The sequence below is a fragment of the Pipistrellus hanaki genome (genome assembly GCF_964339955.1).
Source record: "Pipistrellus hanaki genome assembly, chromosome: 2".
NCBI lineage: Eukaryota > Metazoa > Chordata > Mammalia > Chiroptera > Vespertilionidae > Pipistrellus > Pipistrellus hanaki.
The window spans coordinates 141,778,939-141,806,894 of record NC_140504.1 but is presented as its reverse complement, the minus strand read 5'-3'; the positions used below and the strand labels follow the sequence as shown (position 1 = coordinate 141,806,894).

The 27,956-nt window shown below is 36.5% G+C and overlaps 1 protein-coding gene across 6 annotated transcripts in view; it reads right to left on the bottom strand.

Moving 5' to 3' along the window:
- Positions 1 to 27,956, bottom strand: part of TTLL7 (tubulin tyrosine ligase like 7) — a 172,064-nt gene that overhangs the window by 36,341 nt on the left and 107,767 nt on the right. For 3 of the 6 annotated variants that reach the window (XM_084873208.1, XM_084873209.1, XM_084873210.1), the window contains exon 20: positions 24,601 to 24,774. In XM_084873208.1, coding sequence (XP_084729334.1) covers positions 24,601 to 24,774 — 174 coding nt within the window. Of the gene's footprint in view, positions 1 to 5,930; positions 10,472 to 22,694; positions 22,831 to 24,600; positions 24,775 to 27,956 lie in introns of those variants that run through there. The other 3 variants (XM_084873212.1, XM_084873211.1, XM_084873213.1) reach the window with 3 other exon arrangements.

The following is a 27,956-nucleotide window of genomic DNA, read 5'->3' as shown; positions in this document are numbered from 1 at the left end:
AACCTGAGAGTTGTACACCCAAAGACATTGGAGCTAACATTGGAATATAGTCCATCCTCCTTTTCTAAGAACTACCTACAACTATGGAAAGATTAACAACCTTATTATTGAAACAATTTGGTCCCAGAGGTGCCTGCCCTTTGCTCATCCTTTGCGATCCCCAGCCCATATTGCATGTAGTCTGCAACCATTACACCTTGCCTACTTCCTTATGCCTATAATTTCTTCCTTCACATGTAATTTTTGTCCTTCTTCCCTATATAAATAGCTGGCTTATAAGAGTGTGGGGGAGGGAGGGAGATTGCAAAGCTGCTTCTCTTCCATACTGCTGATATTATTGGATTAAATGCTTATATATGATTCAACTCTTCGCTTAATTGACTCAAGTAATAACAGGCAGCCCAGACCCATTGGTTTTCTGGTTTCACTAAGTATTTTATGGCCACAAACCACTCTAAAGCCCAGACTTCCTCCCCCTTCCATAGAGCCAACACAACCAACTCTACAAAAAGCAGGCACCATCTCCTTACCTAATATTAAAAATGTTCACATATTCCACAGTATAAAGGGTAAAATCAAAACCCTTAAGCATGGCATCTAAGGATTTGGCAATTTGACACTAACCTGTCTCTTCATCCACTCAACCCCAAAACCCATAGTTAGCCATGATGAGCTTCTCTGTTTCCCAGGTCAGGCCCTCTCATTTCTGATATGCCCTGTGTCTAGATCACTCTTGTTTGCTGTGGAAATCTTGCTCACACTTCAACACCCAACTCAACTGCTCTCTTGTGACAACTCTCCCAAGTATTTATACACAGGATACTCATGATTACTATACTCCTGTAATCTCCTTGTCACTCCATTGCACCACTTGTCTGCATTAGTATTACCTAGTAGTGTTTATGTATCTCTCTACCTGCAACATGAGCTTATTATAACCCAGAACACAATTTAGCAGTCCTTGGCAGGTCTTGTGTGGTTTGTGGTTGCTACCAAAATGCATCAAGAACAAAACCAGGAATAGTTAATTAAAATATTTCCTTTATCATAATTTTTCCCTACACCTTCTTGTTTCACAAAAGGCATGTGTATAGTAATTCCCTGATGTTTATGCTTAGCATTTCCTCAGAACAAACACTCAAAGGATTGTTCCTTACAGATTGTTTCATTGCCCTTTCTATCTAATGTCTATTCAAAGATTTTGATGGTTAGAACTTTTTTGGAATCCAACCACTACACTGACTCTTTGTCCAGAAATTACATTACAAATGGAATAAAAGAGATAGCAAGGCCAGTAAATGTGTGATGGAAGAACCTGGAGCATGCACAGAACCCCATATTGGCTTGGTAGTACTCAATTCTAAAATGTATCAACAGAGTTGTATTTCTGTGGGCATGGTAGAGAAAGGTCTTGTATGGAAATAAAAATAAGAATAAACATTTATTGAGAGGCACTTGCCAGGTTCAGAACTTCATATAGGGCTATCCCAAAGAATTCTATTACAACAAGCAGGAATATGAAGCTCAGAGTCATTTTCCTCTGGGGATTGAAACCCAGGTCATCTAGCATCAGAGGCCATTGTTTTAATCATCATCTTTTTTGGGAATAACAAGATGTAGGTGTGTTGTTTGATTTTTATCTAAAATTCCTGGCTGGGTGAATAAATTTTAACTTCATGATCTTGAGACTGATTTTAGTGGATACACAGAAGGCTCTTATTGAAAGAGGTGAACACCTGTAACAAGTTTTCTTAGTCCCATTATTGCAGAACCTGAAACCCAATGACAACCACCAGACTTAGAATCCCAAAGTAGAGTCTTTACTTTGGGATTGTATGTACTCTACTTTACCCAAAGTAGAGTACATACTTACAAATGTTTCATGGTCATCCATGAAACATTTGTAAGTATGAGTAAATGACAGTGCTTTACTACAGAGATTAGTGATTCCTATTTTTCTCACAACAAAACTATCACATAGACAACATTGTTATTTATGTTTTGAAAACAAACACCCTTTCCCTCCCAGGTAGTGCATAGCAGAACTCACATCCTCTGCTTCCTATTACACAGTATTTTCTATTACATAAGAAAAGTAAACAGTAAAGTAGATGAAAGGTAACAAATTAAGGAAAATAATAGTAACCCAATCTTTGTAAGAAGCTTTATTTTATTTACTCAAAGCCTTGGGATTACTTGGGTAAAGTGTTGTGTACTATGGAATCTTTAAAAAACAAATATCTAATCCCCATATAATAATTAAGTACCTAGGTCAGATCTACAATCTGCTGTGGGAATTTTAACCATATATAGAAAGAAGCAAGATCAATATTAAGGCATTTATAGTCTAGAGTGGGTTTCTGATGGTTAACCAGGGTATACATGAGATTCTGAGTAGCCACAGAATTAGAAAAGTCATAACCTGCCAATTACCTGCTTCTCAGAGAAATAGGACACCACGACTATCAGCCAAAGTGCTAAAAACATAAAATACAATGTTAGTCCCAAAGTGTAAATAATAATGCAAAAGCAGAACCTGCCTTTGCTCTTTCTATGCATCTATGATAAGAACTCAATGTTTTCATTAAAACAATCAAAATAGGCAATGTGGGGAAAGTGGAATGAATGAGATCAATGTAGAAACTTAGAAATGGTCAGGAAAAAAATTAGAAAGCAAATAGAAGAACTCATTGGCTCAGAGACCTAAGGCTAAAATATATAATTAAGCTCATTTCTGAGGAAACTACTTATTCTGTATTTATAGTAAATGTTAATAGCAACAAGTCTAGTGCTTCAGTTTAGGAAGAGTTAAAGACATAATGGAATAATCTAAATTTGCTAATTTAAAAAAATGCCTTCAATTTCTTCCTCAAAGTTTTCCTTTGTACTTTTCCCATTATGATGTAGAACATTTACTGAACAAACACCAATTTGAGCTAAAATGATATTAGGTATTGATGATCTACCTATTTTTGCAGCCCAAGGACTAAGTAATTTTCTGCATTCACATTTTCATCATTTTAATGAAATTGAGGCCATATGTTGAAATGGTATTTTTTAGATTGTATTAAAGTTTATATACTCTAGATTTTTTTCACATGCAGTATGTCATATATTTTTCCTGTAAATCATATATATTATAAACATGCAGATATATTAATATTTTTACTAACAGCATACTATAGATTTAAAAAATAAATTCTATTGCCGAAACCGGTTTGGCTCAATGGATAGAACGTCAGCTTGGGGACTGAAGGGTCCCGGGTTCGATTCCATCAAGGGCATGTACCTTGGTTGCGGGCATATCCCCACCCCAGTAGGGTGTGTGCAAGAGGTAGCTGATCAATGACTCTCTCTCATCGATGTTCCTAACTCTCTATCTCTCTCCCTTCCTCTCTGTAAAAAATCAATAAAATATATTTTTAAATAAATAAATAAATAAATAAATTCTATTGTTTCTTGACCATTTCAAAGTCATCTTATTCTAACACTGGCAACAGCATCGTAGAACAGAGCTTGTCTGCATTTATATAAATTTGTTATTAACCTTAAAAGTTTATATCATAATGCTGTCAATTTAGTACTTAAAGGGTTTATCTCCACTTGTGCTTCTGGTTCTCAGTATAAGATATGGAATTTGCTTATTCTAATTGTACTTATATTATTATATAAAATACTGAAGGCTGCCTTGCTATAAAATTATCCAAATGGTAGCATTTCCGTAAACAGTAAAGATACTGCTTTCTAAGACAAAATTCAGTATTTTTGATAACCAAATGAAATAGTTTCACTTAGGTGACTATAATACCATTTAGTATATAACTCCCTAAATATACTGATTAGTATATTTTTTAAACAGGGAGATTTGGCAATATTTCACTCGGGACAAAACAGAACTGAATGTGAAGAAACTTCTTAAGTCTTCCGTGTCTAACGTCGCTCAAGAAAAATTTAGATACAAGAAAAGTTGGACAATAAATGTTGTCTCACAAAAAAATACAACGAATTTTTAATCAATTCCAGCTTTGAAGGATTTTTCAGAAACTAACAGGCCTTTTTGTTTGTATGAGAATATACTTTCAGATGGCCAACAAGTGCTTCTAGGTATGTTGTGTGCTATACAAAGTTTTTATCCTCTGCTGATAGGTGATGTTAGACTTTCATTAAAGACAGCCTTTACCATGTTAGACCTAATCAATCATCAATGTATTTTCATAAGGGCTTGGATCACATTCTGACTACATTCTTACATGCTTTATATTACTTTTCACATCACAGTTATGTTGCAAATGTCTAATGTAACTCATGTGTGCCATTAAGGTTATTTATCTATGGCCATCCTTTCTGGGTCAAGCCATTCTCTGGGGAAGCCCTGGTTCAAATATTCCTCTGGAAATGACCAAATTCTCAATTACAAGGGCAAGTAAATTTTTGCACCGGATTTGTCATTGTTTATAATTATACCACCAGTGTGTAAATAAATGATTGAATAAATGCCTTGATCATTTTATTAGTGAGTGAATTAGTTTGGCACTTTGCAAAGTTTGGTCAATGAAAAACTAGCCCTGGAAAGATGCATTTCAATAACAGGGAAAATCATTTTAGGAACTGGTGCACATTCTAGTCCCTTACATCTTAAAATACTAAAGACTCGGAGATAAGAAAATAGAGAAACACGTTTTAATTAAAAACAAAACAAAACACGTTTTAAAAAGTTACATGACCATGGGGATGGGCACTGTTGTCACCATATTCTACATATATATGAGTAATCATTAAGAGATAGCTCTCTCTAGCCCTGGCCGGTATTTCTCAATGGTTAGAGCATCAGCATGCACACCAAAGGATCAAAGGTTAATTCCTGGTCAAGAGCACATACCTGGGTTTCAGGCTTTCCTCTCTGAACAGGGTGCCTGTGGGAGGCAAACAATTGATGTGACCCTCTCACATCGATGTTTCATAAGGACTTGGATCACATTCTGACTACACTCTTACATGCTTTACATTACTTTATTACTTTACATTACTCTCCCCCCCCCCACCTCTCCTTTCTGTTCCACTCTCTCAAAAATCAATGGAAAAAATATCCTCCAGTAAGGATTAATACATGCACACACAAAAAATAACTCTCTAAAGATCTATGATATTTCTACAAAAAGCTAAATACTAATTTTGTTTTAAGGCACTACATCAAGTTTCCTAACACTTGAATTATTTTGGGATGATTTATTTTGTAGTTTAAAGATCTGCAGTCATTTAAGTGAACAAATTTTATATATTTTTAAAATTACAAATTAGTAAAATAGGAAGATATCACATACATTGGCCTCACCTTTATGTGAAAAAAAAAATCACAAATTCAACTTCGAGCTTTCATACAATTTTTTTACTTTATAAAAATAGCAAGTTTTAAAAATACATGCTTTAAAGTTCCTACCATGATAGGATTTTTATGCAAAGTGCTTTCTTTCTTTAAAGTAAAAATATTCTAATTTCTTCATCTTAAAGAGCAATGGTATGAATGCCAATAAGATTAGGATATGATTCTTATATGATATTTTAACAAATTAAAATTATAAATTCCTCCCAAAATGAACTTCATAGCCGAGATGCTGACATAAATCTATTCAGATTAGTAATACTTTTGCAATCAATGATACTAGAAAGATATAAAAGTGTCATTTCTAAATTTTAGAAATGTGTACCTTCCAGCAAAGTAAGGAATTGATACCAATTTTGTTTACTCGACCTGACTTTAATAGCAGGTAAAGCTATCCCCATAGTGCTATTGCTGTCTGTACAGCAGAAGAAAATTACTGCGAAAATATATTCCATCACCCTGAATGCTTCATTCAGAGCCTATCTTTTACTTCTAAAAACTGTGTGTGTGTGAGTAAAACAGAAATAATCATTTGATGACATATCGCAGCTTTCTTATATTAAACATTTTTTATTATAGTAACATATCAGAGTAATTGAAATAAGTTCACCATACAGATAGCACATGCTGAAGCATGGCAAGGCCATACTAATTGCACATTTTGTAGACATTTCAAGCATATTTCCTGTGACAGCATTTGCATTCATATACAGGTAGTAAAGCACATGAGGGTAATTTGAATAATGATTCATGGTAGCAAATGTATAGCTTTCAAGTTAATCTTCAAGCCCAGAATCTTCAGCAAAGCTATGAATATTCGATGTGTAGAAAGTACATTAGTTCCTGTATGAACTGACCAACTCAAGACCAAGAACTGTCGGTGTTAGCCTTTGAAAGAGAAATATTAGCATTATCGGATTACTTTTGTAAGGTATGTTTTCTTACTAATTTAGAAAATATCGGTCTATTGAATGATGACTTTACAACAGTTTTCAAATTAATTGGTGGGGGAAATAAAAGCTTTATTTTGCAATTCTTGGATTATACAGCCCAGTTAATGCAGAATGTGTTACCTGAATAGTTTCCTTCAATATGCCATATACTCATTTATGACAAAGCACACACACACATACACTAGCAATCTCAAAGTGTGAAATGAGTTTCAATATACCAATTTTTGGTTTCAAGACTATAGCTATTACCCTTGGTTCACATGGATCCAGGCAATTAATGCTTTTTAGGCCTAGAGACTTCAACCTGATTCCTAAAAATCTCAGCAAACTAAACTAGATCCAATGACACATTATCTTTTATTGTCACTGAGGATTTTTCTTTTCTTGTCTTTATCCATACTAAGGTCAAAACCTCAAAGAGAACTTAAAGTTTAAGAAAAGAAGAAAAGAAATAAAGGAGGGAGGAAGGACAGTGTAAGGAATAAAATTTTGATCATTAATATATTTCTAAATTTTTAATCTATTCAAAAGTAATATTAGTCCAAAATATGTAGATAACTAATTCAGTTATTGAAAAAAATGTAATATCTCAATTTAAAGATGAAAGCAAATTTTCAAGTCACAGAAACACATTAATTGTGGTCACACTTTTTATTGTTTAACCCTTATAATCAAATTAAGATTCAAAATGTAAATCAGCAGAAAATAGAACAGAAAAAAGTATTTTGTCATTCTTCTCAAGGTATCTATTATATTTTAAAGAATATATTTTGAATGAATCCCTGCTTTATAGAAAACTAGAAATAATAACATTTATACAACTATTAATTTTGGTACTTTTTAAAATGTCATGTAATGTGTATGTTTAGATTTCAAGAGAATTTTTAAACAAAATGGCTTCAACAGACTAAAGAAGAAAACATTTGGATTAATTTACATGAAAACATCTGAAATTTCCATTTGGATAACAAAACGCTACAATCATGAACTTTCCAAATTAAAAAGAATAAGATTGAAATATTTGTATTGATGTCTGGAACCCACTGTCATCTAGCTGTACAGAAGGTTGGGGTTATTTGCTTGAATTTGGTCCATTTTAGTTTCAGGGAAGAGGAATTAACAGAAACTTTTAGTATCTGAATCTACAAAAATGTGTATAGATCTTTGCATTTTATAACCAGTGTTATTTAACCATGTTCTAATCAGAGGCTACTGCTGTCATTAGCATATTTGATTCTGTTATAACTTCATTTTTATACATACAAGGTAAATAAATGCTAGTAAAATAAAATTTGTTTTACTGGTAAATAATGATTTCCTCCAACAGATTGCAAATGGCAACTAATCTACAATACTGGATTATGCAAATGAAAACTAATCTGAATGTAAAACTGTTCATAAATTATTTAAAATAAAAAGGTTGCTTTTTATACAATTCTGAAAATTATTCCAATCCTAGATTTACAGAACAATCATGGGTATTTTCTTAACAGGAAAATATGCTTTCATCGTAAGTAAATAAAATTCCCTATTAGAAACACCTGGTAAAATTGAGTAGCTTCTGAATTTTTCAGATAAGTTATTTTATCTCCTAGGAGAGAGTGTCAGACCCACACTATCATTTATATTGATATGTTTAAACCCATTAATAAAAAAATTATAATAAACACTATGGAATATGTTTTACCTCTAAAACATTTCTAAGTCCTCTAGAAACTTCCACGGCTTATTACCGTATCTTCTCTTCTTAGTGTCTCAAAAAGGAATAAACAGGACAGTAATCATAGACCACTGCATATCAGGTGGTATATATAAATATTGAGTATGTGGCTTTTTTCACAACTTCATCATATCAAACTAGATCAATATACATAGGCAAATGTGGGCAAAGAAATTCTAGTGCTCAAAAAAGGACTTAAGTAGCTATCAAAATGAATTTGTTCATAAATTAGTTGGGTTGTTTCATATATTAAATTTACTCTGAGTTTTAAAAATTCTAAGTGTGTGTGTTTCCTAGGGGAAGAGGGTACATCTCCATGTTCTTTTTATGTCTTAAATAAAAATTGCACTCCTGTGCAACTGAGGACAAAAGTTCCAAAGCACTGGCTCTAGCAAATTAAATAGCCATTTTTATTTAAACCAATGCAAGTGAGCGGCCAACTGTGTTGATATTATATACCAGACACCTGAAATTGTGTCTCATTCATGGACAAATCATGAATTTGAGAAATGACTAAAAATACTCCTTGAAAACACCTACTTGGTGATTATTCTTATAATGATCTTGTAATATCCCTATTTTTGCATTATTTTTTCTAAAAAACCTATAACACATGTTTAAGAATTTACAAAATTGAGTCATAAACACTCAGGGTTACACAGTGATTTCCTTCAGCCTGACATCCTTATTCTCTTTTTCAACAAGGATAAAAATATCCTTCTTTGGGATACATCTAGCAAGAAAAAGTATCTATTGGAATATAGATGTTAGGTAGTCATAAGCAATAAAGTAGCTAGCAATAGTTCCAAGAACACACTACTTTAGTCTAACCCAGGCATAGAATATGGCTTTAAAAGCAAGTAGGTCTAACTTACAACTTGGGGTTGCCAATTATCCAGCTTGTGAATGAAAACAGGCTAGTTTGCCTCTCTTAGTTTTCCTTCTGATTTGGGCCATTTCTTGATTTACTGGAATTAGCTTTTAGAATAATAAAAGGAGGTGAAACACTCATGAATTTTGTAAATAATTAGTGTCTGTGAGAAAATAAAACTTTGGGGAGAAGTTTAAACAAACTTCTAAAAGAGTGAATATTGCAATTTCTAAGGATCTACATGTCAGTGATAGTGTTTACATTTTCATGGAAAACTGAAAGCTCACTCATTGATTTTGAAACTCTAAGCAAGAAATGGAAGCTGCTATGAAACTTATGCATAATAACTTTGAACTAGAAGAAACTTCATACTTTATTTTTATTTGATTCTTAAGGGTACACCACAACTAATAATATCCAGTAATCAGAATCCTTCATTTGCAACATTTTAGATTATTTTCTATGGTGCAATGTGAAACTGTATTAGACTTTGCAATGTAATTTGATCTCAACCTTGAAAGACATAAAATAAGTGTGACACATTAACATTGAAATGAATTTCAAAGGTCAACTCTTCTGCTGAAAAACAGGGAAAAATGTTTTTGACTGTGTATACACATTGGAAATATACATTCCAAATAAAAATGAGTGGTATGAGATAACAAAAATCATCTGAAAAGATTTCTGTCATTATCATCATTTTCTATTCATTTATGTAACTCGTGATAAAAACTGAAAATAAAAGATAGTTTATGTTTTGTTTATTCTTAACCCACTGGATTGTCTTCCATTTTAGATCAGAATATGGTCTCCCTATATCCTTACTGAAAATTTACACTATCATAAGTGGCTAAATTTTCACACAGAGGAATCAAAATGTGGAAGAATCAAGTTGGAATTTTTATAGTGTGCTATAGTCATGATAAACCCATTTTACGCTTAATCCTATCATCAAAGCAACTCCAGGCTTCTAATTTTTCCTCATTTTTATATGGCTACTATGTATGTAAGAGAATAAGGTATTATACTACTAGAGCTTATTCAAGTTAAATACATATTATCTAGAAAATAATTTAACACTGTAGTGAGATCTTCAAGATCAGTTCTGTTTCATATTCTCTGCAGCAAAAATACCATTTCTAGTAGGAAGGTATTAATTATAAACCTAGCAAATTCTAGACATTCACATATTGTGTAAACAATATTAACATGGTTTATTACATTTCCAGAAAGGTTAAGTCTTCTATCCAAGTTTTCTAATTCTTTTATATAATAAATATATTATTTGAGTGCATGTGTGCATATATTTCACACATATATATGTCATATATACATAAAACAGCACTTAATGGTTGCTTTCTTTGAATGTTTACATTAGGGGGCAATGAATTGCTATTATGCATAACCCATGGCAATCTTCCCTTCTGTTTCACAAATGGCCTCATCGGGATGTAAACAAAACATTGGAGCGAGTCATTCCAGGTGAATTGTATTTCAAGTTGTAGACTGGTGATCTCATGAAGAATGTACTTCTTGGTAGTAAATGCCTAAAAATAACAGTTAAAAATTAGACTTTTACAAGCAAATTAATATTAACATCTCTCACTGACATGTTAGGTGGCTTGTAATTTATATATCCTACATGAGAAATTATACTATAAAAACTATGCATTCCACATAAAAAGATTTCTTCTCTCATACTGAAGAGGGGAAGTGAGGAGAGGGTCATAAAGCTTCACCCAAAAGGCTGATGATAGAAGCAACATATGATCTTAGCATCCCAAGACATCCCATGAAGAGCCAGCACTCACATGCAAGAAAACTATTTGTGTGGCTCACGTTAATTTGAAATTCATCCTTAATCTTTGTAAATAATGTGTGGAACCAGTCAACTATTTCTTAAAAACATGTGATATGGCCGAAACCGGTTTGGCTCAGTGGATAGAGCATCGGTCTGTGGACTGAAAGGTCCCAGGTTCAATTCCTGTCAAGGGCATGTACCTTAGTTGTGGGCACATCCCCAGTAGGGGGTGTGCAAGAGGCAGCTGATCGATGATTCTCTCTCATCGATGTTTCTAACTCTCTATCCCTCTCTTTTCCTCTCTGTGAAAAATCAACAAAATATATTTTTAAAAAAAACAAAACATGTGATATGAATCATAACCAGTTTGGCTCAGTGGATAGAGCACTGGCCTGAGGACTGAAAGGTCCTGGGTTCAATTTTGGTCAAGGGCACATGCCTTGGTTAAAGGCTCCCCCCTGGCCACAGTCCTGGTCAGAGTTCGTGCAGGAGGCAACCTATCAACATGTTTCTCTCACATCAATATTTCTCTCAGTCTTTCCCTCTCTCTTCCACTCTCTCTAAAAATCAATGGAAAAATATCCACAGGTGAGGATTAAAAAATAAAAAGAAAATGTGATATGAGAATCTGGCTAGCCACAATACCAAAAATTATTTGTTTCAAGAATATAGGAACCATTGATTATAGTTTAATAATAATTTATGTATTATGACTAGGTAGTGTATAAGTAAAAATTGAAGATTAACATTCCTACCTTATATTATATTTTATATAAATCTTATATTTCTAACCACAAAGTGTTTATGATTACAGAATATCAAAAATAATCATTACAAATCACATTCAATCTTTGCAGCCAAATGTATTTCAGAATACATGAATTTTGCAGAATTTTAGGACAATACACTATATACAAGGTGTGATTAAAGTAGTTTTACAGTTGTTCATATGGAAAATAATACAATAATTAATAAATGATAATACAATAATAAATTGTGTTTCACATACAACTCTAAAGCCACTTTTGCCCCACCCAGTATACCATCTCCATCAGGGCTTTGAGGAAGCATCCTGTAACCAAGCCACTGATATTTCTGTAATGAAATGTGTAAATATTTACAATAAATCAGAAGAATAATATAAATAATTTAATGCCAATTCAGTTCAGATTTGCCAATAAATAGGTTACTTTTTATTTGTTTTCAGAGATTTAGGATTAGGAATTACAAATAGGAGTGTGCACCTGTATAATATGTTTTATTCTGGAGAAACTCTGATTAGCATTAGGCCAGCCCAATCTATATGTCTAGAGAGACACAAACTAGGAAATCCACATGAGCAAAGGCTAATCAACATCACTACTAAAAGTGTAAGTCCCGGTGAGGAGGAGGACATGTTATAAAGTGGGGTTGGAGGACATCTGGCCTGTGGATCACGTAAGGCCCACAAAATCATTTGGTCTGGCCCTGCCCAAAACATTAGAGGAGAGTTAAATTTTTTACCAAATTTTGCCAGCTAATTTTTAAGTTGATAATTGTGCCTGGCGCACGAATGATGTTATAAATATTCAAAAGGCCCTTGGCAGAAAAAAGTTTCCCCACACCTGCTATAAAGTCTGAACAAAGACATCTATGAGGAATTTTTAAGAGTAAAAGTAGCCCTAGATTTTTAATTAGCAGTGGTCTTGAGAAAATAAACAATGATAGAGCATCAAATCATTTATTTTATTTTCTTCACTTGACATTAGAACCTTCCAGCAACAGTATAAAACTTCCATAGATATATGAAGAAACTGAGGGCTAAGAGTACTATAAATTACCTATTCTATATTAAATAATGTTGATAACCACTATACCTGTATATCAATGGAAAATTATATTCATAGCTGTGTGATATGAATTTTGTAGACGAATATAAAGACCCAATGCACAAAATTCATGCAAGGGGCTTGGCCCTCACAGCCACAGCTTCATCCTGAAAGTCATTTGGCTGTCTGGTCTAATTAGCATATTATGCTTTTATTATTATAGATTATAAACTGTATACAGCATTAGATTAAAATGGAAGAATTCTCCATAATATTCACAAACTTCATTTTAGTATAAATTATCTAATAATATCCCCTAAATCTACTACTTAATATCACAAACTATAAATAATTGCTCAAATCATTAAGTTAATAGAGCAGTAAAATAATATTCAACAAACCAAATTAAATCAAAATTGCACAATGGGTGATAAATAATAAAACAATTGATTTCTCACATCACAGATTATACAAATTATTTTCTTAATATCACATGGGTAATTTATATGGATTAATTATTATGTCAAGAGCTAATGGAGTCACAATGATTAATCTGATATCTTCTTTCATGAAAAAGGTACACTTTCTATTTAGGACAAAGGTGAAAAAAAAGTGTTTGATCAAGATCTACTATATGTATTAGTTGAGGGTTATTTTATCTTCTATTGAAAATGCATTCTGATTACATTGATAATTATCAGAGTAAACAGTAACTTCTACCAACCTTATTTTGAAGAATTTCCAAGTAATAGGTAATATTGACATTACAATAACATCACATATCCTTTTGAGTTAAAGATCTCTCCATTTCACAGATGAAAAATAAAAACACAAAGTCCTGGTTACAGCTAACTTATACTATCTTATTTAACACTATTAAATACTGAAATAGTGTTTTCTATGTGCCCACTATGATTATAACTGTTTTACAATATTAATCCAGTTTCCATTACAATTCTATATGGTATATATTATTGTAGGTCCTATTTTATATATAATACACTAAAGCACTTGGCTTGCTCACAGTCACACAGCTAGTAAGTGGTGGAGCCAGGATTAAAATCCATGTGGGCCAGCTCCAGAATCAGTACTCCTAGCAACTATATTATATTGTAATTTCTCTCTATGTATCCCAATTTTAAATCTACAATGATGATGCTCCTTTTTCCAGAAATATGAAATATAACCTAGAAAATAAAAAACACATCCACAAACCTAAACTTCTTTAAAAATGTATTTTTTCTTTATTTCAGAAGAGAAGGAAAAGGGAGGGAGGGAAGGAGGGAGAGAGAGAAAGAGAGAAACATCAACAATGAGACAGAATCACTGATCAGTTGCCTCTTGCACACCCCCTATTGGTGATTGAGCTGCAACCTGGGCATGTGCCCTCATAGGGAATCAAACGGTGATCTCCTGGCTCATAGGTTGATGCTCAATCACTGAGCCACACCAGCCGTACTAAGCTTTTTAATAGAAGCCAAAATGAAACTTTTTAAGAAGTTCAATATGAACTCAAAAAGGAATATGAAATCACACTGGCAGAAACACTTTGCTTCCCTAAAGCAAATGCTATGGAATATTTTAAAGCATTAAAGGGATATACTGGATTATTTGCCTTAATATCACCACTAATGTCTCTTGGGAGATCTCATACTAACTGAACATCAAATATTATATTTTAAATACTCTTTGTAATGAAGTTAAATAATAAAATTAAAAAAATAAAGTTTATTTTTAATAGAAAGAATATCTCTATGAAGTATATTTATAGACTACATCTAAAGACTCGGTGTTAAAGCAGCAAAAATGTGAAAGGTTTACAGCTTTATTTTTATTCTGATTTACTCCTGATATACAAAAATAACTAACTTGTAGCTAATTTGTACCAAGGAGAAATACCTCATGCTACCCTACTTGCTTCACATACATATCCTAACTCATCTCTGAGGCTAAGTCTGCACACCTTCACAAATCCAGCATGTAGACATAAAATACACATTTATCTCATTCTTGCTTGATGTAGGATTGGTCAGTCTGTCATGTACCAACTTATTGCTGACCATGGACTATCTCTGGAACACAAAGCCATTCCTTCTTCTTTTTTTAATTGGTTTTAGAGAGTGAGGAAGGGAGGGAGATATAAACATCCATTTGTTGTTCCACCAATTCATGCATTCATTGGTTGCTTCTTGGGTGTGCCCTGACCGGAGATCAAACCTGCAACCAAGGTGTATGGGGATGGTGCTCTAACTAACTGAGGCATTTCAAGACGGGGAGCCTTGAATATTTAAACTACACCACCCTCCTGAGAGTTTCCTGGAGTAAGAACAGGATCCATGAACCCCCCAGAATAAACTCAGCTTTTTGGTTTGGGACGACAAGGTAAAATTAATCATAATATTTATCGTGTGTGTGTGTGTGTGTAATGTGGTAAAATATATATAAGATGAAACACTATTTTTACTAAGTATACAATTCAGTGCATTTGCAATGGTTGTGTAATCATCACTACTATTCAGTTTAGACGTTTTTCTTCATCCCAAACAGAAACTGCACCCATTAAACACTAAATCCCCATTCCTCTTCCTTCCAGATCCTGGTAACATCCACTCTGCTTTCTGTCTCTAAGAATTTGTCTATTCTCCATACCTCATTCAGGTAGAATCACATTGTATTTGGTCCTTCACTGCTTACCTCACTTAGCATGCTTCTGAGGCTTCTCCCCATTGTAGCATGTATCAGAATTCCATTCCTTCTTATACAGGCTGAATAATATTCCATTGTATGCATCTACTACATTTTATTTATCCATTCATCTATTGATGGGCACTTGGTTTGTTTTACCTTTTGGTTATTATGAGTAATGTTGCTATGAACGTCCATTTAAGTCCTTGTTTTCAATTCCATGAGGTATATACTTAGGAGTGGAATTGCGAGGGCATGTGGTAATGCATAGTTACTTTCCATAGCTGCCACACCAGTGTGAACCAGCAAAGCACAAGGGTTCTAACTTCTCAATATCCTCACCAACACTTACTATTTTGCATTTTATTACAATAGCCATCCTAGTGGGCATTCATTGTCCCATCGTTTTAACTTTGATTTTTTGAGGGAAGCCCTACTTTCAAGTCTCACCCCTGCCATATACTAGCAATGTGGACTTGGATAACCCATTCAGCCTCTCTGGCCTCAGTTTTCTCATCTGTGAAGAGAGTTCAATAGTGTGCACCTTGCCTGATTCATGGAGTGTGGAGCCAATGAAATAATGCACAAGGGTGAAATATTTTGTATGTACTGTGAACATAGCCTCACTAGCAAGACTAGCCTGTTCTGAGACAGATGTATCAAGCTGTCTTAGCCTGAGGCCATAATGGTACCATGTAGTTAACTCGGTTTTAAAATGTTTTTATTGTAAGGTATAACACATTCAAAAAGTGCATAAAATTTAAATGTCCAGTTTAATGAATATTATGAAGTGATTACTTGAATAGCTGCTAAACAGGTTAAATAATTGAACATTCCTAAAACCTCAGAGCCCTGTATTATAGCACCCACCCTCCCCATTAAGTTACCTACTATCCAGGCTTTTACAGTAATTGCTTCCTTTTTCCCCCAAGTACACATTCCAGAAACACCATAATTTAGTTGTCCCTGTTTTTGTTTTGTTTTTTTTAAATAAATGGAACAAAGTATGTATTCCCTTGAGTCTGGCTTCTTTTGCTCAACTTTATGTTTGAGACTCACCCATGTTGCTATGTGCACATGCAGTTTGTTCATTTTCAATGTGCATTATATTCCGTTGTGTGAATATTACAAAAATGTGTCCTTTTTCTATAAATAGATATTTGGGTTGCTTAAAAATTTTAGCTATTATAAGCAAATGTTACTACGATATTTCTAATAATGGTCTCAGTGCACATATTCAGACATTCCTGCCCAGAACCACCTGTAATAAAATAGCTATGAAAAGGATAGATTATATTCTGTAACACCAAACTTATTAAAAGGTACCAATTTTCACTGTCAAGAGCAGTACAAGAGAGTTACCATTACTCTACACTTTCATAAACTCTGGATATGCAGTGTTCTTTTGTTTTTTGTGGGGTTTTTTTTGTTTGTTTGTTTGTTTGTTTGTTGTTGTTGGTGGTGGTGTGTGTGTGTGTGTGTGTGTGTGTGTGTGTGTGGTTTTTGCATTTACCTGAGCTTAAATGCTTTCAAATATTTATTGGCGCTTTTTTTTTCTTTTTTTTTTAACTATTTTGTGAACAGCCTCTTCAATTGTCTTTCCCATTTTCCAATGAAGTATTTTGGGTTCTTTTCTTACACATTTGTAGGAGTTCTTATACAGTCTGTATAAGAATATTTAGTAGGTTATATGAGCTGCCAATACCTTCTTCTACTCTGGCTTTCATTTTTAGCCTCTTAATGAGGACTTCTGATGACATATGTTCTTAATTTTATGTATTAAAATATAACTATTCACTTATGATCTGTACTTTTGATTCTATTTTTTATAATATTTGCATACCACAAAGTGATGAAAATATTCCCCCATATTTTCTTTTGAAATCTTTAGTTTTGCCTCACATTTGCATATTCAATTCATTGGAAATTATATTTTATATGGTATGAGTAAAGTTACTTTTTATTATTATTAAGAAACCAAATTGTCCCAGAACCATTTGTTTAAACCAAATCTCTATATATGCCTGAGACTATTTATGGCCTTACTGAATGGTTTTATTGGTCTATTTGTCTATCTTTTAGGAAATATTACAGTGTCTTAAATTACTTTAGCTTTATTATAAATGTTAGTACAAATATTTATCATTTTACCATTTTATTTTAAGAGTGTCTTATCTAATTCTTGGCTCGTGTGCTTTTTTATGTAAATGCTAGAACAAGCTAGAACTCCTCACCCCTCCCTCGACCCCTCCCCCCCAAAAATAGTTGGCATTTATATTAGCACTAGAGGCACGATGCACAAAATCTGTGCACAGGATGGAGGGTGTATCCCTCAGCCCAGCCTGCACCCTCTTCAATCTGGGACATCCCTCTCACAACCCAGGACTGCTGGCTCTCAACTGCTCGCCTGCCTGCCTTCCTGATTGCCCCTAACCACTTCTGCCTGCCAGCCTGATTACCCCCTAACCACTCCCATGCCAGCCTGATTGATGTCTAACTGCTCCCCTGACAGCCTGTTTGCCCCCAACTTCCCTCCTCTGCCGGCCTGGTCACCCCTAACTGCCCTCCCCTGCAGGGTTGATCACTTCCAACTGCCGACCCTTGCAGGTCTGGTGCCTCCTAACTTCCCTCCCGTTGACCATTTTGTGTCCACATGGGGGCAGGATCTTTAACCACATGGGGGCAGCCATCTTGTGTGTTGGAGTGATTGTCAATCTGCATATTACTCTTTTATTGGATAGGATAATATCTGGTGCATGAGTGGGGGCTGACTGGTTTGCCCTGAAGGGTGTCCCAGATCAGGGTAGGGGTTTCCTTGGGGTATGGGGCAGCCTCTGGGCGAGGGGCCTGTGGTGGTTTGCAGGTAAGCCATACCCCTGGCAACCCAAGCAGAGGCCCTGGTATCTGGAATTTATTTACCTTCTACAATTGAAACTTTGTAGCCTGGAGCAAAGCCAAGCCCCCTGCTAGCTCCTTGGATGGCGCCATTTCTGTTTGGATTTGTTTACCTTTTATAACTGAAATTTTGTATCCTTGAGTGGAGGCCTAGGCTGGCCAGAGTGTATGGAAAGCTTGGCTTCCTCCATTGCCGGGGAAACCCAAGCCTCTCAACTGCTCTCTGTGGCTGCAGCCATCTTGGTTGGGTTAATTTGCATACTCATTCTGATTGGGTGGTGGGTGTGGCTGGTGGGCATGGCTTGTGGGTGTAGCAGAGTGATGGTTAATTTGCATATTACTCTTTTATTAGGTAGGATTATATTGAACCTGAGGTACAGAACTATTTGAGAAGAATTGCAATATTGACTCTAATGAATAAAATATATCTTTCCATTTTTTACATTTTCCTGCATATATATTTTGTGACACATTTTTGTTACATTTATTCCTAAGTATTAGCTATTGAAAAAAAAATCACAGCTAAATGTTCATATTCTTGCTGTTTGACTTTAATATTGAAAAAGTATAATTGATTTTACTTGACTTATTTTATTAAAATTGTTAAACTTACTTCACAATTTATCTGTAGAATTTATTTAGATTTCTATGAACATAGTTGTATATGCTAGTAATGAGTTTTATTTCTTTCTCTCAAATCTAATGTCTTTTATTTCTTTTGCTTGCCTCACAGAGTCAGCTAGGACCTCCAGTACGATGCTAAATGTTTCTCATCTCAAATGGAGAGCCTTCAACATTTTACCATTAGGTATGTCTATTGTAGGTTTTTTGTAGTTATCCTTTATTGGATTAAAGAATTTACCTTTTGCTTCTAGCTCGCTAAGTATTTTTTAAAAGCATGATTATATATGAAATTCCAGCAAGCGATTTATCTGTATCTTTTGAAATGATCTTATTCTATTAATTTTACATTGAACACTTTTTAAATGTTACTCTATCTTTAAATTAATGTTAAAAAGGTTCATTTTGCTAATATTTAAGATTTTTGCTTCTATATTCAGGAGTAAGATTGAACAGTCTTCATATTCTGACATAATGTACTTTCCTTTTCTCTGGATAGGTGTTATAAAATTGGATTGTGAAGCCATATGGATCTAGAGTTATCTTTGTGAGAATTGTTTTTTATTTACTGATCCAATTTCTTCAATAGTTAAGTCTATTTAGGATTTTCTATATCTTTGTGTGTCACTTTTGATAATATGCGTTTTTCCAGGAATTTGTTAGCTTAATCTAATTTCTGCTCTGAGTTTTATTTCCTTTTTCTGTATTCTTTGGGTTTATTTTAATGTCATTTTGTCACTTTTCAGGATGATTGCTTAGGTCATTTAAATTTTCCCTTTCTGCTTTTCTAATATGTTCATTTAAGTCTATAAATATCCCTTTAATAATGCTGTGGCTACATATTGCAAATTTTTATTTGTAATGCTTTTATGATTATTCAGTTCAAAATATTTTTCCATGTCATTATTTCTTCTTTGATTCATTGGTTATTTAGAAGTATATTTTTTCTCTTTTCAAAATGTGAGTTTTTCTGATTATATTTTACTAGAGGCCTGGTGCACAAAATTCGTACACTGTGCCCTCTCGCAATCTGGGGACCCCTCGGGGGATGTCTGCCTGCTCACTGCTCTTTACCCTTTGGCTCATTGCTCCTTAGTGCTGCCACAGAGGTGGGCAAGGCTCCTACCACCACTGCTATGCTCACCAGCTATGAGCCTGTCTTCTTGCTGAGCAGCACTCCCCCTGTGAGAGCACAATGACCACCAGGGAACAGCTCCTGCATTGAGTGCCTGCCCCCTAGAGGTCAGTGCACATCATAGCAGTTGGTAGTTCTGGTCATTCCACCATAACAGTAGCTTAGACTTTTATTATATAGATTATTGCTTCTAGCTTAATGGCATGTGGTCAGAAAAAATACTCTGTATGATTTCAATTTTCTCAAATTTGTTGAAAAATGTTTTATTATTCCACTGTATATATGGTTTTCAAAAAAGTTCCTGGTGCACTTGGTATACTGTATTCTGAGATTATTTGATTTACCTTTACATATGATTGTTAAATTTGTTAATCATATAAAAATATTCTATATTTTTTTATAAAAATTATTATATTGCCCTACCTGGTTTGGCTCAGTTGATAGAGCTTTGGCCTGCGGAACAAAGGATCCTGAATTCGATTCCAGTCAAGGGCTCATGCCCAGTTGCAGGCTCGATCCTTAGTAGAGGGCATGCAGGAGGCAGCCAATCAATGATTTACTCTCATCATTGATGTTTCTATCTCTCCCTCCCTCTCCTTTCCTCTCTGAAATAAAAATATATTTTTAAAATATGTTTAATTATTATATTAAAATTGCCCTTTATGGTTGGTTATGGATTTGTCTGCTTCCCTATAATTCTGTCAACTTTTGCTTTGGAAAAATTATGGAGCACTATTACTCCTAGCAATCTAGACTATTTCCAAAGGACACAATCTTTGCAGGCCCTGAACTACTACTTCTTTCCTTAGGCCCAAGAGTCTGTCAAAAGCATTACTCAGTACTAACAAGTACATACTCATTCACAAGTACCTGGTTAATACTCTCTGATGTCTTTAAGCAAATGTTTTGGAATTTTTTTTTCAGCTTTTCTAGTTGTCATAAGAGGAGGATTTGTCCAAATACCTAGGCCCTATCACCAAAGCCAACAGTTCTAACTCAGGGGGGGTTTTAAATGTTTTTAGCCATAGAACCCCTCATTCTGATATGAAATTATATGGATGTTCAGTACATGAGATAGAGAAACAAATGTTGAGGTTGGAAAGTTTTTGAAGATCCCAAAGCTTCCCAAGTAAGTCTAGTTATGGCAAAATACTGAATTGATCCCAAGAACTCTAGTAGTATGTGTGTGTGTGTGTGTGTGTGTGTGTGTGTGTGTGTGTGTGTACTAGTGCCCTGGTGCACAAAATTTGTGTATTGGGGGGGAGAGGGAGAAGGGACTGTATCTCAGCCCAACCTGCACCCTCTCCAATTTGGGACACTTCTTGCAATCTGGGACCGCTGGCTCCTAACCGCTCACCTTCCTGCCTGCCTAATTGCCCCCAAATGTCCCCCCTTCTGGTCTGATTACCCCTAATTGCCCTCGCTGTTGGCCTGCTCACCTCCAACTGCCCCCCCTGCTGGCCTGCTCACTCCTAACTGCCTCTGTTTCAGCCCTGCCACCATGGCTTTGTCCAGAAGAATGTCTGGAAGGTCTCCCAGAAGGTCTCCCAGTCTAATTAGCATATTACCCTTTTATTAGCATAGATATATACTAGAGGCCCGGTGCATGGATTTGTGCACTGGTGGGGTCCTTCAGCCTGCCCTGTGGAGATCAGGCTGAAACCAGCTCTCCAACATCCCCAAAAAGGTCCCGGATTGCAAGAGAGAGTGATGCACCCCAGAATCAGGCTCTCTTTTCTCTGGTTCCAGGTGCGTCACCCAAGAACCGCTTCTGCCAAGTAACTGCAGTTTGGCAGCTCCTGCATTGAGTGTCTGCCCCCTGGTGTTCAGTGTGCATCATAGCTACTGGCTGGTTGGCTAGAGGGCAGTCGCTTAGGCTTTTATATATAAACTAGAGGCTTGGTGCATGAAATTCTGCACTCAGGGGGTAGGAGTCCCTCAGCCCGGTCTGCACCTCTTGCACTCGAGGAATGTCTAACTGACAGACATCCTTAGCATTGTCATGGAGAAGGGAGAGGCTCCCAACACTCCCACCGCACTCATCAGCCACAAGCCCAGCTCAGGGCTTCTGGCTGAGCAGTGCTCTCCCTATAAGAGTACATTGACCACCAGGGGGCAGCTCCTGTGCTGAACATCTGCCCTCTGGTGGTTAGTGCACATCATAGCAACCTGTTGTTCTGTCATTCAGTCGATTTGCATATTAGCCTTTTATTACATAGGATTGTATATAAAACCTTAATGTTTGACCATTCATCCAGTAGCTATGATGCACACTAAACACCAGGGAGCAGACATTCATTGCACAGGGATGGAAAAATGGAACAGACTGATGAATCTCAGAAGGGGGGAGCGGGGCAGAAAGAGATTAACCAAAGATCTTATATGCATACTAGAGGTCTGGTGCATGGTTTGTGCACTGGTGGGATCCCTTGGCCTGGGGTCTCAGATTGTGAGAAGGCACAGGTTAGGCCAAGGGATCCCACTGGTGCACGAATCTCTGCACTGGGCCTCATCTGGGTTTATATATCAGTTCCTTTTGTTTAGTTATGAATCTAACTCTGAGAAATGGCTTTCATTTGATATGTCTATTCAATTATTGCTTTACTGAGACCAAGGATGAAGGCCACTCTCTTCCAAAGAATTGGTACCATATAATCTTTAAAGATTATTCAGAAATAGCCTACAAATCTGTGATCAAGAAAAACATAGTCATAGACCTTAATTATGTTAACTCTATTTTTTTCTCTCTTAATTTTTACAGATTAAATTAGACAAACATAGCCCTAACCAGTATGGCTCAGTTAGTTGGGCATCATTCTGTGCACTGAAGCATTGCCAGTTCAATTCCCACTCAGGGTACATACCTGGGTTGTAGGCTCCATCCCTGGTAAGGGGTGTGTAAGAGTCAGCCAATTGATGTTGCTCTCACATCTCTTTCTCTCTCTCTCCCTTCCTCTCTCTCTAAAAATCAATTAAAAATCACTTAGTTTTTCAAAGTCGTGGTTTACTCTTTTCTATCCTGAGTAGGACTATAACTTACATATCCTATATAATAAAAGCCTAATATGCTAAGTATCCAGTCATCTGGTCGGCCATTCAACCAATCAAAGTCGTGATATGCTAATGATGCACTAAGGCCACTCAACCACTCACTATGATATGCATTGACCCCCAGGGAGCAGACAGTCAACCAGTCATCATGAAGTGCACTGACGATAAAGGGGGCAGATGCTCCAACTGGTAGGTTAGCTTGCTACTGGAGTCCCGCTGATTGGGACTGAGCGAGATGGGCCAGACATACCCTGGAGGCCTCCCCAAGTCCCTCCTTGGCTGGCCAACCTCCTGTGTCCGTCTGTGCCCAACCGTGCACCAGTGGGATCCCTCAGCCTGGCCTGTGCCCTCTCACAAGCTGGGATGGTTTGGCCCCATCCTGTAGGGATGAATTCATGCACCGGGCTCTAGTACTAAAAATAAAGTCATAGTCTTCTTTAAATCTAATGGGAACTATGATTGTCTTGTGGTGCAAAAATGTATTTCTTATTTACTCTGTATGTTTTGCAACTTAATAACATTATTTTTATGTGTTTGAAAACTACCTATTTTAACAGGGTAACATTTATAAAAACTCAAGTTTTAAATAGAACTTAACAAACTTATATCCCACTGATTTGTGTGCTTTTCTGTTTTTTTGTGTTTTTCTGCAAATTTTATTTTTTAAATCTTTAGTGTTGAAATATTATGTATGTCCTCTTTTCCCCCCCATTGACCTCCTCTAGCCCAACCCCATCTCCTGCCCCAGGTCTTCACCTCCCCACTGTCTGCATTCATGGGTTATGCATATATGCATATAAGGTCTTTGTTTGATTACCCCACCACCACCACTTACCCTCCCCTGCCTTCCCTTCAAGATTCTGCACTCTGTGCCATGGTTTCATGTCTCTGAATCCACTCAATTCATCACTTTATTTTGTTAATTAGATTCCATATATGAGTGAAATTACATGATACTTGTCTTTCTCTGAGTTATTTCACTTAGCATGGTACTTTCCAGGTCCCTCCAGGATGTCTCAAAGGGTAAGAGATCCTTCTTTTTTACTGCAGCATAGTATTCTATTGTGTAAATGTACCTCAGCTTTTTTATCCACTCATCAACTAATAGCACTTGGTCTATTGTATTATATATTATATATATAATGTATATATATATATATATATAATATATAATACAATATGTATATACAGATCTTATGTATTATAAATTGTGTTGCTATGAACATAGAAGTGCATGCATTCTTTCTGATTGGTGTTTTGGGTTTTCTAGGATATATTCCTAGAAGTCCCACTTATTTGTTTTATGATGTAGGAAGTAGTAAAGGCATAAAGGCATTTTCTCAACTGTTAGGCTTAAGTTTAAATGGTAAATATCCCTATTGGGAGGTGGGGGTGGTAATTTTATTAGCATTTTTCATTGTTCTTACTTAGCTTTTGAAAGCAAAACCATGTAAACCAAATAATCTCATACCCATGTAGTTTATTTCTAACCCCTTCAGGTTTGTTTGGACCTATAAAAATAAACATTGTGCAAATTAAAAGGATTTTGTAGACTACAATATGTATGAATTTTCAGTCTTTAGCTTTTTCCCTAGCCATAAACAAAAAGACTTCCAATTTCAAACTGCCTGTGGCTTCACTTTGTATAAAACGCATAGTCTATGAAAAATATGCAAGTACCTGGAATTTCCCCAGTCAGAACCAATGCCTGAGAGTGATCCTCTTGTCTCTGTTTCATATTTGTAAACCAGAAGCAGGCAGTGTTTACATAGTTCAACCAGGCGCTGGCAACACTGGAGCTGCAAAGGAGTCACCACCTCTGGGCTTCTACTGAAAATACTCTCCCAAGAGGACCTGTTGGCATGGAAACAGACATGACCTCATGACGCTGCTAAAAATGGCAACCAGCTACATCACTTACCTAGCAACAAAGCAATAAGAAACAATAGAAACTCACACAACTGAAGTGACAGCAGACAGTTGAAAGGTATAAAATAAATATATATTTGGAAATTAATCATGATATTAAAAAACAACATAGAATATGTGTCTTTTAAGAATTTACTGCTGCCATCAGTGGGTAAGTAAAAAGATGGTTTTCCAACACTACCTAAAAAATTGAGTTACTCTACAAATCAAGTATTTGTAAAATACTGAGCTAATTTCTCAAAAGTTAGGTATTCCAGGAATTTAGGTTTTCCAGAAAGCTATATTTACCTTTACATCTCTCTCTATATAAAAGCCTAAGCTACTGTTACAACTGAATGACCGTAACCATCGGTTGACTGGTCACTATGATGCACACGGACCACCAAGGAGCAGATGCCCAATGCAAGAGCTGCCCCCTGGTGGTCAATGCGCTCACAGTCAGGATGAGTGCCCGGCAGAGCTGCACTGGGCCCTGGCTGGGGCTCCTCCCTGACCACCTGCTGCTTTGGCAGGGCTATATCCCTGGGGGGATGTCAGACTGCTGGGTTTCAGCCCGATCCCCACAGCCCTAACCAGTCTGGATCAGTGGATAGAGCGTCAGCCTGCAGACTGAAGGGTCCCAGGTTCGATTCTGGTCAAGGGGATGTACCTTGGTTGTGGGCACATCCCCAGTGGGGGTGTGCAGGAGACAGCTAGTTGATATTTCACTCTCAATGTTTCTAACTGTCTATCCCTCACCCTTCTTCTCTGTAAAGATCAATAAAGTATATTTAAAAAAGTAAAAAAGAAGAAAAAAGAAAATGGTTAAAAAGTTCTTTCTGGCATATTCTCACCCTCAGAGAAATATTAAATAAAATGACTTTTGTTAGTAATCTATACTAATAAAAGGGTAATATGCTAATTAGACCAGGAGACCTTCCGGATGACCTTCTGGACAAAGTCATAGTGGCGGGGCTGAGGCAGAGATGGTTAGGGCAATCAGGCCAGGAGGGAAGGGCAGGTGGGGGCAAAGAGGCCAGAAGGGGGGCAGTTTAGGGGTGAACAGGCTGGTAGGGAGGGCAGTTGGGGACAAGCAGGCCAGCAACGGGGGGGTGGGGGGGAGACAAGCAGGCTGGCGGGGGACAGTTGGGGATGATCAGGCCAGTGGGGGGTAAGTTGAGGGTGATCAGGTCAGCAAGGGGGAGAAGTTGGGGGAGAGAAAGTCAATGGGGGGGGGGGCCCAGTTGGGGGCAAGAAGGCTGGCAGAGTGGTTAGGAGCGATCAAGCAGGCAGGCAGATGAGCTGTTAGGAGCCAGCAGTCCCAGATTACAAGAGGGATGTCCAACTGCTGGTTTAGGCCTGATTCCACCGGCAGTCAGATATCCCCCGAGAGGTCCCAGATTGGAAAGCGTTTAGGCCTGGCTGAGGGACCACCACCCCCTACCACTGTGCATGAATTTCGTGCACCGGGCCACTAGTATATCAATAAGATACAGAATACCAAATATCTCTGGCAACAAAAGGGGGAGGGGGGTAATTAATGAGAGTTAGAAACTTGAAAAGCTTCCTATAATCCAGTAATGCAATAATTTTCATGCCCTTTCTCATCAAAATATTTAATAAAGCAGTTATTTGAAAAGTGAAAGCACCTTCTAACTTCTCTGGTAGAAATCCTAATGGATGGATGAGTAGTCCAAAGTTAAATATAATCAGGGAAAAGGGAACAGAAAGAGTAATGAGCTGAAAAGTACTACCAACAACACATCAAAATGAAAGTGATAAGAGAACAGTAAGATTCACATAATTTTAAGTTACAGGTATATTTTCAAGTAGTCATATAATTTAGTCTAGAAGTAGACTACTTTAGAATATTCCTTACAATTTCATCTTGCATTAAGATGCTAAAAGGGAAGCTTCTCCATGAAAAACTTCCAAAGGAAAAATGCCTTTAGTTAAACTTGCAGGGGTCTTCAAACTACGGCCCCAGGGCCACATGCGGCCCGCAGAGGAGTCTGATCCTGCCCGCCAGGTTTTTTGGGCAGTGAGCGCAGCCGAGGTGTTACAGTAGGAATTAGTAGTTCATATAGTCCGGCCCTCCAGCTCTCTGAGGGACCGTGATCTGGCCCCCACTTTAAAAAGTTTGAGGACCCCTGAAAAGGATCCACACCAGATTCTCCTCTTTGGCGTTTACATACCAGGGTTTTGAGAGGAAAGAGATCTTTTCCAAACAAAGTGTTCCTTCCCCACACTAGCTCCTGCATTCTCCTCTTTGCTCTGCCTGGCCAGCTCCTTTCTTCCTCTTCCTACAAACCTCACCTGAAACGTTACTTCAATTGGCCAGCCTTCCTAAGTGCACAGGCCTTGTTGCAGTCTCAACAAAACCTAAACTTCCGCTATCCCAGTAAAACATAGTGAATAAACCCAAGAGCTATCTCCTTGGAGAGAACACATTCAGAATGTGGAGCAATATAACATTCCCAGGCAGCTGCATGTGGAAAAAAATAAATCACTAAGCATGGACTTCAGCGGCCTGCAAGAGCAAGAGAGAGGGATGAATATGTTCTGTTTGATGAATCAGTAATACCGCTATGCCAATTCTAGAGAAACCTACCACAAAGATCTACCATATTCTTTAATAATTCTGGATGTGGAAAAGGAATGATTTACTTATTTATTGTTTCATTATTAAGGTGTTGACAGTAATCAAGTTGATGCACAGTTATTAGAATTATATTTTTCCAAGATTTTACACCTAACTGTGAAAGAGCTGAGTGCTTTATTAAAATAATTCCTTCAGAACTGAACTAAGAGTACAGTGTTACCCTGATTACTAGGCTGTTAGGCCAAAGTTAAAGGATTATACATTGACTAGATATGATCTAAATACAAGTAGAACTATTCTGAGTTCAAACTGAAAATCAAACACACACACCACCACCACGTGGTTTCATAAAATTGAGGAGCCCTAAGAAACTCATTTGTAAAGCTGCAAAATAAAATCTAGTATTAAACCCACCTCTTCAAACCACCAAGTTTATAAAGAAATGGATTCAAAGCTACTCCCACTCCACCTGCCCTGGTGCTTAGCAACCACTGGCAGTGCTACTTTGACCACAGAGATTATTGCT